At 44.9% G+C, this 15,905-nt stretch overlaps 1 protein-coding gene across 2 annotated transcripts in view; it reads left to right on the forward strand.

The window, feature by feature from the left end:
* Nucleotides 1–15,905, forward strand: part of LOC142483626 (zinc metalloproteinase-disintegrin-like protein H3) — a 232,001-nt gene that overhangs the window by 155,066 nt on the left and 61,030 nt on the right. For both annotated transcript variants that reach the window (XM_075583642.1, XM_075583643.1), the window contains exon 13: nt 5,742–5,844. In XM_075583642.1, coding sequence (XP_075439757.1) covers nt 5,742–5,844 — 103 coding nt within the window. The remainder of the gene's footprint in view (nt 1–5,741; nt 5,845–15,905) is intronic.

The raw sequence follows: 15,905 nt of genomic DNA on the forward strand, positions 1-15,905 counted from the left end.
AATAATAATATAAGCACCAGTTTCCTACACTGCTAGCTGTTCCAAGAGATAGCAAACATGCTGTTTTATGTGTAATATGTGAAGCACATGAGCATTCACTACTAAACCTATACATGTAAGCAAGGTTGCATTCATATTGTATGCAGTTCTGGCAAATTGACCGCCTGTGTTTATTTGTCCTTGTAAGGCATGATAAAAAGCTGTGTTTCCACACTAATGAACATAGAAAGATATTGTGTACCCATATTTGCATATGAACAAAACTCAGATGACCTAGGATCACATGTATTTGAATAATAAATGTAAAGTTACACTTACCTACTAAATGTCCATAGAGACTGTCATAGTGCTCCAGAATGCCAGTGACAAGAGCCCTATTTTCCTGGTCATTGAAGCGAGGATTACGTGGCTTCTCCACACGTTTTTTCCGAGCAGGTTTAGGGTCAGAGCTTGGCTGGTGCTGACTGGACTCTCCTTCTTCCAATGGAAGAGCCTCCAAAAGCTGGCCACCAGCAAGCACGCCACCACCAGACACCCCATCAGCAACTGCGCCACCAGCAGCACTCCCAGCACCAGCACTCCCACTCCTAGCACCAGCACTCACACTCCTAGCACCAGCACTCACACTCCTAGCACCAGCACTCACACTCCTAGCACCAGCACTCCCAGCACCAGCACTCCCACTCACAGCAACAGCACTCCCACTCCCAACAACAGCACTCCCACTCCCAACAACAGCACTCCCACTCCCAGCAACAACACTCGCAGCACCAGCACTCCCACTCCCAGCAACAGCACTCCCACTCCCAGCAACAGCACTCCCACTCCCAGCAACACCACTCGGTGCACCAGCAACATCACTCCCCTGAACAGTACGTTCACTCCGACGCGTACTCCCACGAGTAGCACTCCCACTCCCACCAGCATCACTCTTCCCACGCTTTGCGGGCATACTTCCAGCACTCACAAAAAACAGACAAGAAATGTACAGGCAATCACACGACCCACTTCCACATATAAAACAAGACAAAGATGTAAACAAAACAACAAAGGACAAAGCTCACCCAATACACAACAAGTCTCTCAGTCAATATGCAAATCTTCAATCGTCCAGCTCTGTGCGTCTCTCTCTCTCTCTCACTCCCAACAACACAGAGAATGATTAGCAGTACACGTTGCCTTTAAATATGGCGCGCAATCAAAAACATGCTTGTTTCGCCTGATTCAGCAAGATTTGTGATTGTGCAACCTAACAGCACCCCGCCACGCACGCCGATACACCTGTGTGTGATCGGCTCATCATCGTGAGAGTGGGCGGATTTGTTTTCGGCTTGATTTTGAATGTATTCGGCACTTACTGCATACGGAGAGGGAAAAACGCCAATAACATGACTAATCGATAAGCTTGCCGATTTCACATAATCGTCGCTTACTGCATGAGGCCCAAAGTTTCTCATTGTACCTGGTATTCCTACTATAGATACTCAGACACCCACTTCAGTGACAAGCAGACCTTTACCCAATGTCTCTAGATGGTTAAATATACCTAGTTCTATTTCTCCCATAACCAATACCCCTATTGCTGGGGTCCATGCAGTATTGGATACATCTTTTTCTGTTTCTACGGTTCCTGCCATAAAAATCCCCACAGGTTCTGGTATGCCTATTATTGACCCCCTGGCTCCCCCTTTAGGGACAAACGCAACTTTCTCTGATCCAATTGAAGTACCTAGCCTAGTTCTTACTGTTTCACAAATACCCACTTCAGAGACCAGTATACCCTTCTCGGATTCCTGCGCTGTACTTAATGTGACCACTGCTGCTTCCCAGATATCCATTTCAGGAACAAACATATTCTTCACTGACTATTCTGCAGCTCCTATTGTAACCGAGAATGACTTCAAAACCTTCACAGCAAAGAATAATTTTCCTCTCTCTAGTCCCCCTACAACTTCTCATGTAGCCTTGGAGTTTGGGATTCCCACTCTTCAGACAATACTGTTTCTCACTGACTCTCACACAGTATTTGAGGTATCCGCTACAGACTGCATGACTGCTACTGCGAACTCAGGGTCATCCCTCATGGGACTTTCTGTAGTACCTGACGTTTCTACAGATTCAAAGGACCCAGTGTTCAAAATGTAGTTATACTTCTCTGATTCTTCCACAATATTTGGGGTACCTACTACTGACTGCTCAACTTCTGCCGCAAACTCAGGGTTACCTTCCGAGGAGGTTTCTGTAGTACCTAATGTATCTACTGATTTAAAGGACCCTGTGTTCAAAACAGATGTATTCTGCACTGACTCCTCTACAGTATCGCATGAAGCCTTTGAGTCTGGGATTTCCACTCCTAAGTCAAGTTCGTGTTTTCCAGATTCTTTGTCAGTGCTTGAAGTACCCAGTTCTAACTCCAAGACCTCTTTTTCTAAGGCTGCGTCCAGGGTCAGCGCTTATGCACTGACCCGTGCTGAGGCGCGCTCACGCTCGGCACTGAGCCCCGGCAGCCGCAATGAGAGCAGCTTTAGCAGGGGCTCAGTGCCGAGCGCTTGCGTAAGCGTAAGTCTTACCAAAATGTTTAATTCAAGCGCTCAAGGGAGCGCAGGGCCGGTCACGTGAGCGGTTCGCCCAATGAGGGCGAACCAGCTCCGTGACGTTACTGGCCCGCCCCCCGACATGCTCCAACACGCCCCCGGACCAAGGCCAGGGAAAGCACCCGCTTTCCCTCAGCCTCCGCGTGCCTCAGCACGGCTGCAGTCCTATGGACGCAGCCTAACTCATGTTTACCGCTCACCCAGCTTCCTGCTGTACCGGATAAAATCTGTATTGATCAAAACTTTCTCACTTTACAAGCAGATTCTATACCCGTGGGTTCCTGTGTGGTGACTGAAGTGTCCTCTCTGGATTCCATGTTGCCATCGTTAAAGCCCGAAACACCCCTATTGGACTTTCTTGCCTTGTCTGAGGTGTCCGTCCCTGTTTTCTGTGCTCCCACTATGGGCACGGGCATGCTTCTCTCTTGTTCTTTGGTGCCTACTGCGTCCTCTATGGAGCCCAGACTTCGGACCTGATGCTCTCTAAACCTCATATGCCCAGAGATGTTGGCCTCTTATTGTTTGCCTATACCACGGCAGAAAACTATGTAAACACTCCAAGTGTCACACTCAACTTGCTAGGGATAGCGGGCCGGGTCTGTATCAAGAGAACTGTATCAGTATCTTGCAATGGATCCTCCCGCCCTCCACCCCCGCTACTCAGTGACCGAATTTCTTTTGGAGTAAAAAATTCTCATAAACCTCTATGTGCTTATATGAGCAATACCATTGCTCTTCCAGGATGTTTCTCTCCTACATCCGACACACAATCAGCCTGTCTTGTCTTGTACTTGTAATGCTGTGCTGCCCGCAGACCAAACCAGTCCCCAGTACTGAGGTGGGAAGGTAGTATATCACGAACCCATAGCAGTGAAGGCATGCCTGAAGTGTGGTAGGGTGCGTTGCCGGGTTCGTGAGTGTAGAATGGTTAAGTACTTACCAAGTTCGGGGTGCCAGAGGTCCGAATAGTAAGTCCGTAAGCCAGTGGTCGTAGAAGGTAGAGAACAGCAAGGTCGAAGTCCGTAGCCAAGTCAGGGGGTAGAGAGGTACACGTAGTCAAGGGAAGCCGAGGTCCAAATCCAGAGAGGGTAGTCAGACAAGCCAGATCAGCAACTAGAACAGGGAAAGAGCAGAGGGCCAGGCACAGAACTCCAAACAGCACTAGGCTATGAGAAGCTATGCAGAGCGAGGAAGGAGAGGAAGGACTGGGGTAATAAAGTATGGCTGACCAATGGAGGGCAGGGGTGGAACGGAGGTGTGTCTGGGTTGCCTTAGGGATAGAATCTGGAGCAGAGAGGAAGAGGAAGCCAGGTGTGTGTCTAGGCCAGGAGGAGGAGCACTCCGTGATGAGTGGGGGGCGGTGCCAGAAGTGCAGGACGAGGAGATAGAAGGCTGGGTGCGCACACGTCCTGTAAGGCTTGCACGCGCGCAACCCGGAAGTGTGGCAGCACGCCAAGCCACCAGGAGAGAGGACCGTGGCACACAGCTGCCGAGAGCGGAGGCCCGACGGGACAACGCGGCGACGGCCGCTGCGGAGGTCTGTACAGAGGGAGGGGACCTGCCATGGGAAGTGCATCCGGCGGCTCCTTACAATACTCCAGGACTATCACGGAAGATCTGGCATCTGGCTTCTACCCTTCTGCCAGTTCTGTTCTGGACTCCTCTGTTTCCCAACAGCTCTGGATCTCCAAACCTTTTTGTGATGCTTTCTACGTGTCAAGATTTGCAGTACCACCGTTCTCAGCTCTAAAGATGTTACTCGCTAATGAACTGTTGGACCATGGGTCTACTTCCTGTCTAAGACACTTTAGAAACAATTCTATGTCGCCCAGATCTCTGGGTGATCCTGCTCCTGCTCGCCCTGAGTTCTTGCCTGAAGGGGGGTGGGGGAGGGGTACTGTAAGGAATCCGCTCCTGTGCTTGGCTGGAACTCATCCTTACAGAGCTATAGACTTTCCAGTCAAACCCTCCCTGTATCTGCAATCAAGAATCACCTGCTCCTTGCTTCCACTTATGCAGCTCTGACCTGATTGGCTTCCTGTGCTATTTAGTTGCTGCTCTTCCACCAGGAAGATGCTGCATATAGACTTTGCAATTCTTCTGCAAGTAACTGTGCTTGCCACAGTCTTCTCTGTTTGGCCTGCTGGGCCTCCTTGTGTCTTCGCCTTGTTCTCCCTCAGCCTTACCTGTCTTCTCGTACTGAAGCGCTGGATCCCCAGTGCTGTGGCTTCTGGTTCTTCATCTCCTCCAAGCAGAGGCTATTCCTATGCTGAAGTTCCTGTGCTGAAGACTCCTGCTTCCTAAGGCCTTTCTGCTAAGTAGCCCCGATGCTGCTTTCCTTCCTCCTGGCAGACTTCGTCTTCACCGTGCTGAAGCGACTACACTGACATCCCCAGTGTTTCCTGTGGCGTGTCTGCACTCCTGGATTCCTGTGGCCTTCTCCCTCACCCTTTTCCTGTTACCTCCACCAGGGCCCCATCGCGCTGCAGCACCTACGCTGAAGCGCCTTCGCTGAAGTTTTCCCATTGCCGAATTTTGCTTGTGACCTCTACCTTCGATCCTGTGACGCCTGCCCTGACCCCGGCTTGCCTACAGACTACATTGCTTTCTCCAGTCCTAACCTTGGCTTCGCACGACTACGGACTACGCATCCCGGACCCAGCTTAGTGGTCTAAGGTCGGTGTTTTCACATCCCCACCTCAGCCCCGCGGTCCGGCCCTGGTTTGTGTTGAGCATAAGCGTTACAGATACCTGCAGCGGTACATACATCGGGTCCACAGGCAGTTCCCACTCCAAGCACACAGAGAAGAACGACAGACAGACTCCAAAATGGGTCAAACACCCCATTCCCTTAATTGGGCTACACAGCTGAACAGACTCACAGGCAAAGTTTTTGTTTTTTTATTGTCAATTGCAAATGTATCATTGAATTCACACACAAATCCTATATATAGGCTTCAAATGCGCCCTTTTTTCTTGTTTTGTTTTTGCTAGAAGAAATTCCATGAGTGCACGGTGATAAATAATTGATTTGTATAGAGAATACCATGAAGGTATATGGGGGTACATAATTTGTTGTAGAGGGACATCCATGAAAGTCTATGGGATTTTCTCTAACTGAAGTAACTCCTTTCTTGTCTGCTTTAGGTTCTGTAGTAGGCATCGATGCCTGCTTTGCCCTAAACAAGGAAGGTATCAGCTATGGGCACTGTCTGGAGTCTAATGGCACTTACATCCCATGTGAAGCCAAGTGAGTACACGCTCACACTTACACCCATATTCCCTCACACTCACATCTGTATGAGGGGTCATACCTGGCCCCTGGTTGAGGCAGTATATTAAAGGGGCAGTGCCACCTGTATTTTTATTTTTAAAGATTTCTTCCCAATACTACTGAATACAGTAGGATGTTTAAATCTCTAGTTGTTCCATCATCACTTCTTTTTTTTAAACTGTTTATTTTATTCCCAAAATAAAATTAGCAGAAAACCTGTACCTACTAATCCCCTCTCACTTAGTGACTTTACATAGTTACATAGTTAAACAGTTACATAGTAGATGAGGTTGAAAATATACATATGTCCATCAAGTTCAACCTATGCTAAATTTAGAAGAAATATATTATTCATCCTATATTAACAATATTTTAAAATCAGAGGAAGGCAAAAAAAAATAATACCCCCAGTGAAATATTTTTCACTGCAGTCTCGTAAGGAGAAAATGTAATTCCTTCCAAACTCCAAATATTGGCAATCAGATTTCTCCCTGGATCAATATGCTACCCATGTTTACTTATTTCGCTTATCCTGTATACTTTTCCATTTTAAAAAGATGTCCAACCTTTTTTTTTTTTAAAGATATCTTTTGTTAGGTATCTGCCATCACAGTCTCCATGGGTGATGAATTCCACATTTTAACTGCCCATACTGCTAAAACCCTTTTCCTTGGTTGTTGGTGAAATCTCCTGTCCACCAACATTAATGTTAGACCCCATGTTGTGTGTACTGTTCTTGGGATGAATAGTTCTTTTTAAGCTCTCTGTTTCATCCCTGTATATATTTGTTTATAGTTATCATATTCCTTTTTATGCCTTTATTCTAATGTAAACAAATCAAAATTAGCTAACCTCTCCTTATAAGTCAGATATCAATCGTCTTTATTAATTTGATTGCTCTTCCCTGCACTTTTCTAGTTCCAAATTTTATTTTTAAGGAATGGTGCCCAAAACTGGTCTCTATATTGAAAGTGTGGTCTTATTAATGCTTTATAGAAGGGCATAATTATGCTTACTTAACTTCCAATCATTCCTCATTAAATTCAAGATAAGATAATTTCAGCTACTGCATAAAATTGGGCACTATTGCTAAGCCTGCTGTCTACAAGCACAACAAAATCCATCCCCATCAAGGATTCACATAATTTTTCCCCATTTCATTTGTACCTTTCATGTTTATTCTTCTTTCCTAAATGCATAAACTTACATTTATCTGTATTAAACCTCATCTGTATTTACCTACTCAAGTTTCCAGTCTTTCCAAGTCCTTCTGGAGAGAAATTACATCCTGCTATGATTCTACTACCTTACACAATTTAGTGTCATCAACAAATATGGAGACTTTGCTCTCTATGTCAACCTCAAGGTCATTAACAAATAAGTGAAAAAGCAGGGGTCCAAGTACCGATCCTTGAGGTACTCCACTCACAATATTAGCCCAACCTGAAAAAGTTCAAATATGGATGCTCCCTGTTGTCTATCCTTCAACCAGTTCTCAATCCAAGTGCAAATATTTTTACTGTGACCATTTCCTTTATTTTGTACACTAACCTGTTATGTGGCACCATATCAAAAGTCTTTGAATAATCTTAGATCAAATCAACTGCATTACTCTGGTCTAAATTACTACTTACAGTTCCTCCTCAAATGAATTAATAAGGTTAGTTTGGCATGACCTACCCTTCATAAATCCATGTTGACTATTACTAATAATTTTGTTACCCGTTAGGTTTTCCTGATTATACCTTTCAAGTAGCTTTCCCACTATTGATATCAGGCTTACAGGTCTCTAATTCCCCGGTGTAACTTTGCTGACTACAACCAGGATACGGACCCGCAAGGCAGAGATAGGGAGTGGTACACCAACCTTGGCCTGGGATCTGAGACCTGGGATGCAGTGGTAGTCAGGTCCAGTTATGCTGTCGAGGCAGGAGACAGGCATGGGTAGTCAGGTCCAAGCACGAGTCAAAACACAGGCAAGGCAAACACAGGAAAAAAGGCAGAGCAAGTCAGGAACAAGATACTGGTACTTTGCATGAGCAAAGACAGGGAGCAACTTCCTGATATTTAAAGGCCAGGAGCAGCTTCTGGCAATAGAGGACCAAATAGAGACTTCCTTCCTGTCAGCAGCCATCTTAGGTGGGGTATAACGAGAAATTAGGGCTGAGATGTAAGAAGGGGCAGAAGAGTGTAAAGCTTTAAAAGTGAGGAGAAGAATGGAGTGTGAGATGTGGGATTTGATCGGAAGCCAGGAGAGGGATTTCATGAGGGGAGATGCTGAGAAAGATCTACTGCACCGACACACTTTATTCGAGCAAATACCCAGTATGTACCTGGCAGATACCTGGAATGCGCCGCTCCTCACCTCTGACAAGCCCCGTTGCGTTTGCCTTCCCAGCCTGGGTTCATGCCTGGCTGACGGGCGGCTGATCTGTTAAATGATAATGATTAGGATTTAATAGGCTGCAATGCTTCGTGTGTCTACCAGATGGCATAAATTCATGAATTGTAATGCAGTATATATATATATATACTGTGCAGTATTGCAGCCAGCGGGAATAAAATGCTTCAATCCCTGCCTGGAAAATAACCCAATGCACTCGGGCAGAAAACAGTCACAAACCTCAATACACCCGGGTATACCCGAATTCGTGGGACTAGCCGAGCTCAAATAAAGTGTGTCGCCAGTGTAGGAAAGAGTAGAGTGATGCTGGCAGCAGAGTTTAGGATAGATTGTAAGGGAGACAGGTGAGAGGCAGGAAGGCCTGACAGAAGGAGGTTACAGTAATCAAGACGGGAGAGAATGAGGGCCTGAGTCAGAGTTTTAGCAATCGAGAAACAGAGGAAAGGGCGTATCTTTGTTATATTGCGGAGGAAAAAGCGACAGGTTTTAGAAATGTTTTGAATGTGAGGGGCAAATATGAGAGAGGAGTCGAGTGTGACCCCCTAGGCAGCGTGCTTGGGCTACTGGGTGAATGATCGTAGTTCCAACAGTAATGTGGAAAGAGGTAGTAGGGCCAGGTTTGGGAGGAAGTATGAGGAGCTCTGTTTAAGCCATGTTGAGTTTAAGGCGGCGGAGGGCCATCCAGGATGATATAGCAGAGAGATATTCAGAAACTTTGGTTTGTACAGCAGGTGTAAGGTCGGGTGTTGAAAAGTATATTTGTGTGTCATCAGCATAGAGGTGATAATTAAATCCAAAAGATGTTATTAGGTCACCTAGAGAGAGTGTGTACAGAGAAAAGAGAAGAGGTCCCAGTACAGAGCCCTGGGGTACCCCCACAGAGAGATCAATAGAGGAGGAGAAGGTGTTAGAAGAAGAGACACTGAAAGTACGATGGGAGAGGTAGGATGAGATCCAGGATAGAGTTTTCTTCCGAATACCAAGAGTATGGAGAATGTGAAGGAGAAGAGGGTGGTCCACGGTGTCAAATGCTGCAAAGAGGTTGAGTAATATAAGCAGAGTGTAATGCCCTCTGTCTTTGGCAGCATGGAGGTCATCAGTTATTTTAGTGAGGGCTGTTTCCGTGGAGTGAGCAGTGCGGAAGCCAGATTGTAGAGCGTCTAGGAGAGAATAGGTGTTGAGAATACAAGACGTTCAAGGAGTTTAGAGGCAAAAGGCAGGAGGGAGACAGGTCGATAGTTAGAAAGACAGGTAGGGTCAAGCTTGCTGTTTTTGAGTAATGGTATGACTGTTGCATGTTTGAAGGAAGATGGAAAGGTTCCAGAGCAGAGGGAGGAGTTAAAAATGTGTGTGAGCGTAGGGATTATAGTAGGAGCAAGAGGTTTTAGGAGATGGGAGGGAATGGGGTCAAGAGGGCAAGTGGTAGAGGGAGAAGAGGCGATCAACAGCGACGCATTCTCCTCTGAGACAGTGGAAAAAGAGTCAAGGAAGGCAGGAGGAGAGTTAGGAAGAGGTTTAGGATGGGAGGAAGAAACAGAGGGGATGTTCTGACGTATGGATTCCACCTTTTCCTTAAAATAGTCAGCAAAGTCCTGAGCGGAGATGGAGGAAGGAGAGGCAACTGAGGGTGGTTTGAGTAGAGTATCAAAGACAGAGAACAGTCGGTGTGGGTTAGACTTGTGCATGTTGATTAGTGAAGAAAAGTAGGCTTGTTTAGCTTGTGAGAGGGCAGAGTTGAAACAGGATTGCATAAATTTGTAGTGAAGGAAGTCTGCGAGAGTATGAGATTTCCTCCAGAGGCGTTCAGAGGAATGCGGTTCAAACCACTGTAATCAATGCAAGGTCTTAATGAACCATCTTTCTTTTTCACAAAGAAAAAGCCAGCTCCTGCTGGGGAGTTGGAAGGGCGAATGAAACCTTTCTTGAGAGTCTCCTGTATATTCATCCATGGCCTGTAACTCTGGTAATGACAAGGGGTAGGTCTTGGACTTGGGCAAGCAGTAACCTGGAACAATATAGATCGGACAATCGTAGGTCCTGTGAGGCGGTAAAAGTTCTGACTGGACCTTATTGAAAACGTCCCGGAACTGGTGGTAGACAGGGGGAAGGGTAATTTCAGGGATGGAGGTATTGGCCAACAGTTGGAAAGCCTCATCTGACCTCGGATTCCAAGTGATAGGGGAAGAGGAAGTCCAGTCAATCTGCGGATTGTTAAGCTGTAACCAGATCACACAAACATATTATTCCTAATATCTAGCCCCATTAACAGTATTTGTTTTTGTACAAATTATTGTTATTATATCCTATATACCTTATATCCCAGAGGACATTAGTCCCTGTATGAGCTACGGTTAAATACATATCAGCTCATCCCCAATTTCTACCGTCTCTCTCACTTGAGGATTTTATATCCTGTGTGTATATGTTTGATATATATGTTGTTTTGTCACGAATAGTTTTAATAAAATGTTGTTATGTTTTAGTTTTAATCATGCTTTTGAGTCTGCTGTCATAGGGTTAGTGGACCCTTCCTTTGGTCCTACTTATTATGTATTATCCATTCACAACAGTGTCTGATATGGATACTGTAACTTAAGAGTGCAATTTATAGGGCTTATAGTGATCCCTGGTGGTCACTTGTTCAGGTGTTGGTTAAGCTGTAACCAGGTAAGGCCAAGGGTAATGGGTGTTCCAGGAGCATGGATGGCATCGAGGACTAAGGTCTCCTTGTGAGGGTGTGAGGTCAGAAAGAGAGGGGCCGTCTCTAAGGAGATGTATGCCGGGGTAAGAGGAAGTCCATCTATACCGACCAGTGCGATGGGACTTTTCTTCTTCACGAGCGATATGTGGTTCAGCCTGACGAATTCTAGATCCACAAAGTTTCCTCCTGCTCCAGAGTCAATGAACACTGCGGTCAAGGTCTGAAACTTATCGCATGTAAGAGAGACGGGTATGGTGAGTTTCTTAGGGAGTTCTCCCTTATGGAGGGGACGAGGAGACATGGCACCCAGAGAGAGCCCCTCCATACACGCTGAGTGTTCCCGTTTTCCCGGCTGCAGTGGGCATTCCCGGACCAGGTGTTCAGCGGATCCACAGTAGATTCACAATGCCCCGGCATAGTGGAATTGCCGTATAGGTGTGTGGATGTGTTGTACCCCCAATTGCAGCGGCTCTGGTGGCTCCAGGGCAGGACGAAGAGGAGTGATAGCACTAGTAACCACTGGGGTACTGCCAGGAGTACTGAGGAAGGGAGGTTGAAAATGATTAAAGCGAGTGCGCTGATGCTCGGAGCGGCGTACCTGTATACGTTGATCCACTCGGACTGCTAGTTCGATGAGAACCTCCAATTGATCTGGCCTGGGTTGACGAGCGAGTTCATCCTTGATGGGATCTGGCAGGCCTTGCCAGAATATAGAGACGAGAGCTTCCTGCCCCCAGTTAGTCTCGGCTGCGAGGGTCTGAAACTCCACGGCATACTGCGTCACCGTTCATTGCCCTTGGGTAATCTGTAGGAGAGAAACAGATGCCATTTCCCGGCGTGCGGGGGAATCGAACACTTGCTGGAATTCAGCCTTAAAGGCCGGGTAATCCTGGGTAAGGTCAGAACGTCGCTCCCAGACCGGGGAAGCCCAAGCCAGGGCGCTGCCCGTTAGGAGATTATAAATGTAGGCTACCTTCTTACGTCCAGTATTGAAGAGATAGGGGGCCATTTCAAACTGCACCTCACACTGATTGAGGAAACCCCTACATTCTTGCGGATCGCCTGCGTAAGGCCTGGGGACGGAATTTTTACATCAGAGCTGCTAATTGCACTTGCGGGCTGGGGATTAACAGCAGGAGAGGAAGCGGCTGGTACTTGGGCTGAGAGTACGGCGACCTGACGTATAAGTGCCACAATTTGATCTGCCATGGCCTGGTTTTGCTGAAGCAGATCAGAGAGAAACTGCCTTACTTCAGTTTGGTCTGCATCTTGTGGGCTCGACATAATGTTACGCCGGTGCTGCCCGCAGACCAGACCCGTCCCCTGTGCTGAAGGGAGAGGTAGGAATACATGCACCCGCAGCAAAGGGAGCATGTCCGGAGTGTGGTATTAAGCGTTGCCAGGCCAGATGTAAGTAACGTAGACAATACTTGCCGGTACCGGGTATAGGAGTAGAATAGAGATTGCCGTGCCGAGGTCAGGGAGCGGAGAGATGAGGAAGGTTGAAGTCCAAGCCGTGATCGTGGGATGGCAGAGTATACGTAGTCCAAGGAGAGCCGAAGTCGAGACCCAGAGGGGGTAGTCGTATGAGCCGTGTCAAAACCTGTAGTAACCGAGAGAACACCAAACACTTCCATACAGAGACTGAGTGAGGTCTCAGAAATGCTAGATAAGACTGGGCTGACCAATCAGGGATGGGGGCGGGTCAGGAGGACAGCAGGGAGCCTCTCTGGATAGGTGTGGCTGATACAACCCAGGTGAGCACTGATAGTACTCTGATTACACCCGTGCGGTGTACGGGGACGGAGCCTCACAGCAGGAGTGGAAGTAGAAGAGTGGCTGCTGGGAGTGCACTCTGTAAACTGCGTGTGCATGCGACCAGCGTTGGAGGAGGACACACGTGTGCGCGCGGGACGGAGGACCCGCGCCTGCTACTGATAAGGAGGAGGAGCGGCGGAACCATCAAGGGGGGGGGACCTTGCGGCGACGGAGGAGCTGACGGCCTGTGGAGGCAGGAAAGCGGAGGTTGTGCTGCGCGCCCTGAGTCTCCCTGAGGGAAGTCTGTGTGTTGCGCGGATGGCGCTGAGAAATCAGATTCCTAAAAATGCCTGCCCATTACGCTCTATCATAATGGGCAACACAGTCGCAATATGATCAATATATTTATTACATCTTTCTACGGTGAGTATGTTGTTCCAAAAACTCATTATGCCATCCGCCAATTCATCCTTTTTTGACGGTTTTACCACTTTTCGGATATGATCCTTGAGCTGATGCCAGACCATTTAGATTGGATTGAAATCTGGCGATCTGGAATTGAAGGGGGGAAAGAAGGAGAATTAGTTAAAGAGATACACAGTAAACAGGGTAAAAAAATGAGAAACGGTTACAGTACTTACTCCGCTGGCGTCTTCACCAAGTTGATACTGCTGGCAAGAATATGCGCATAGACACGGTATGTTTGGGGAAAATACTTTATTCATGATTCCTGTAACAAGAAAAGAAAAGTGCTCAAAATACTGCACACTAGTGCATGTGACTTTGTGCATTATATTACCGTCAAAGATGACGATGCATCCTGGTCCACGCCTAGAGATGGCACCCCACACTTGCATTTTCACTGGGTGTTTTGGACGCGGCTTCATAGATATGCATCCTTTTTTGTGGAATGCAAAGGTGGCAAATCTCTCAAGCGATACAGTTGACTCGTCAGTAATGATGCAATCTTGAAAAGTCTCGCCACTTTCGATCCATGCCCATGCCTGGTCCACTTTTTTGATCTTGTTGGTGTCCCTTATCATAGGGTACGCTCCGTAATGACAAGGAATAATTTTATAGGTGCTGTACAGTTACTTAAACCACACTTTTACCTACTGTACTATCCAGTACTAACCTCACCTGGCCATATTTCCATCCCATTCTGCGTCTCATCTTCTTGATGCTGCTCTCAGATGCGGTTATATTGTGATTTTTCCCTAGAGCGTCCTTGACCCTTTGGCACTCCTCTCATCGTTCTCTTCACTTATTTGGCCAACCAGAAGAGTTGTTGCCCTACTGTAAAATGTAAAGGAAAAACAGCAATTAGTTACAGTAGGCCACAAGTACATACTGGATTACTGGCAGCTACAGTATATTCATCTGTGATGCTAGATCATTTATGCTCAGGCCTACAGTATGACTATATATATATATATATATATATATATATATATATATATATATATATATATATAATATAGTTATATAAATATACAGCAATATAAATTAATATATATATATTAGAGAAAAAGAAAAGGAAAAGTGCCCGATCCATGTGTAAAATCTAATAATAAAGGTTTAATTCTCACGAACAAAGACAAATGCACCCTCACTTTGCCAGTATTATAAAAGCGTTGTATGGGACAAGCCCATGCGCCAAGATGTGAAGACTGTAGCAAGTTTCTTATGTTCCGTCTCGCTGTGTGAACTGCAAGGCTTCACTGCTGCTGGTGTCACCGTCTCAGCGTCTCTCCGGCAACCCGAATGAGCAGCCTGCATACAACGCTTTTATAATACTGGCAAAGTGTGAGTGTGCATTTGTCTTTGTTCGTGAGAATTAAACCTTTATTATTGGATTTTACACATGGATCGGGCGCTTTTCCTTTTCTTTTTCTCTAATAGGTATCTGTTGGGAGGTTGTTGACCCCAAGGAAGAAGCAGCCCGGAACCACAATATTCCTTTAAGGTTTTTCATGTTCTTATTTTTTCATTTTTTCTGTTTTGATCATTGTTTTTTTTTTTTTAACAGAACATTTTTTCATGACTTAGACTTTTTTCTTATTTTTTAGTATTTTTATATTTTTATATATATATATACATGTAGAGGTATCAGTACCGTGTTAGCCGAGCTTCAATAATCAAAAAATAAATAGATGATACCGTTCTGTGGCTAATGAAATGCTTTGATTTGTGCGAGCTTTCGAGATACACTGATCTCTTAAGTATACCCTTTGTTTGCTTCATTCATTGTAACATCGCCGGAAGAAGAGATCAGTGTATCTCGAAAGCTCGCACAAATAAAAGCATTTCGTTAGCCGCAGAACGGTATCATCTATTTATTTTTTGATTATATATATATATTTTTTTTTTTTTTCATTGTGAGTTTTGCTTTCTCACACATTTTTATTATTCATGGTATTTTATATATGTTATATTTACCTCCACCGCCATAGCTCATACCATTTCATATTATATACATGGTTTGTTTTTAGACATCTGTGCTGGTTGTGGCATTTTGCTAATCAGTTCAGGGTTGCAGTAATTTAAGTGTATGCTATCACGGGCGCTGTCTATTTATTTTTTCTATTAAATATATATATGTATAATATATATATATAATATAGTTATATAAATATACAGCGATATAAATATAATATATATATATATATATATATATATATTATATAGTTATATAAATATACAGCGATATAAATTATAATATATATATATATATATATATATATATATATATATATATATATATATATATATATATATGAGCAAACAAACAGAAAAAAGCAGCGCCCCAAAGGGCATATATAACAATGAAAAAATATATTATATATAATATAATATATAATAAAATATGAATTAGTATCAGTGCCTGCGTGTCAATAGTGATATAATGTGATAAGTAAACATATATTATTCAATACTTAAACAACGCATTCTATAATGTGCAAAAAGTGAATAAACATATTATAAAAAAATTAATAAAAAAAATATATATATTATTAACAAAAAATGTTAACCATGAAATATATAGAAAAATATATAAAAAAAAGAAGTGGAAAACCAGTCCTTTAAAGATGAAGTCCATCAAAGATGTTAGGCTTGAATACAGGGGGTCTCCGGCTGCTCTCAAAGGATGAACCACATCCTATGAAATCTGTA

This window comes from Ascaphus truei, unplaced genomic scaffold, assembly GCF_040206685.1.
Source record: "Ascaphus truei isolate aAscTru1 unplaced genomic scaffold, aAscTru1.hap1 HAP1_SCAFFOLD_346, whole genome shotgun sequence".
NCBI classification, from domain to species: Eukaryota; Metazoa; Chordata; class Amphibia; order Anura; family Ascaphidae; genus Ascaphus; species Ascaphus truei.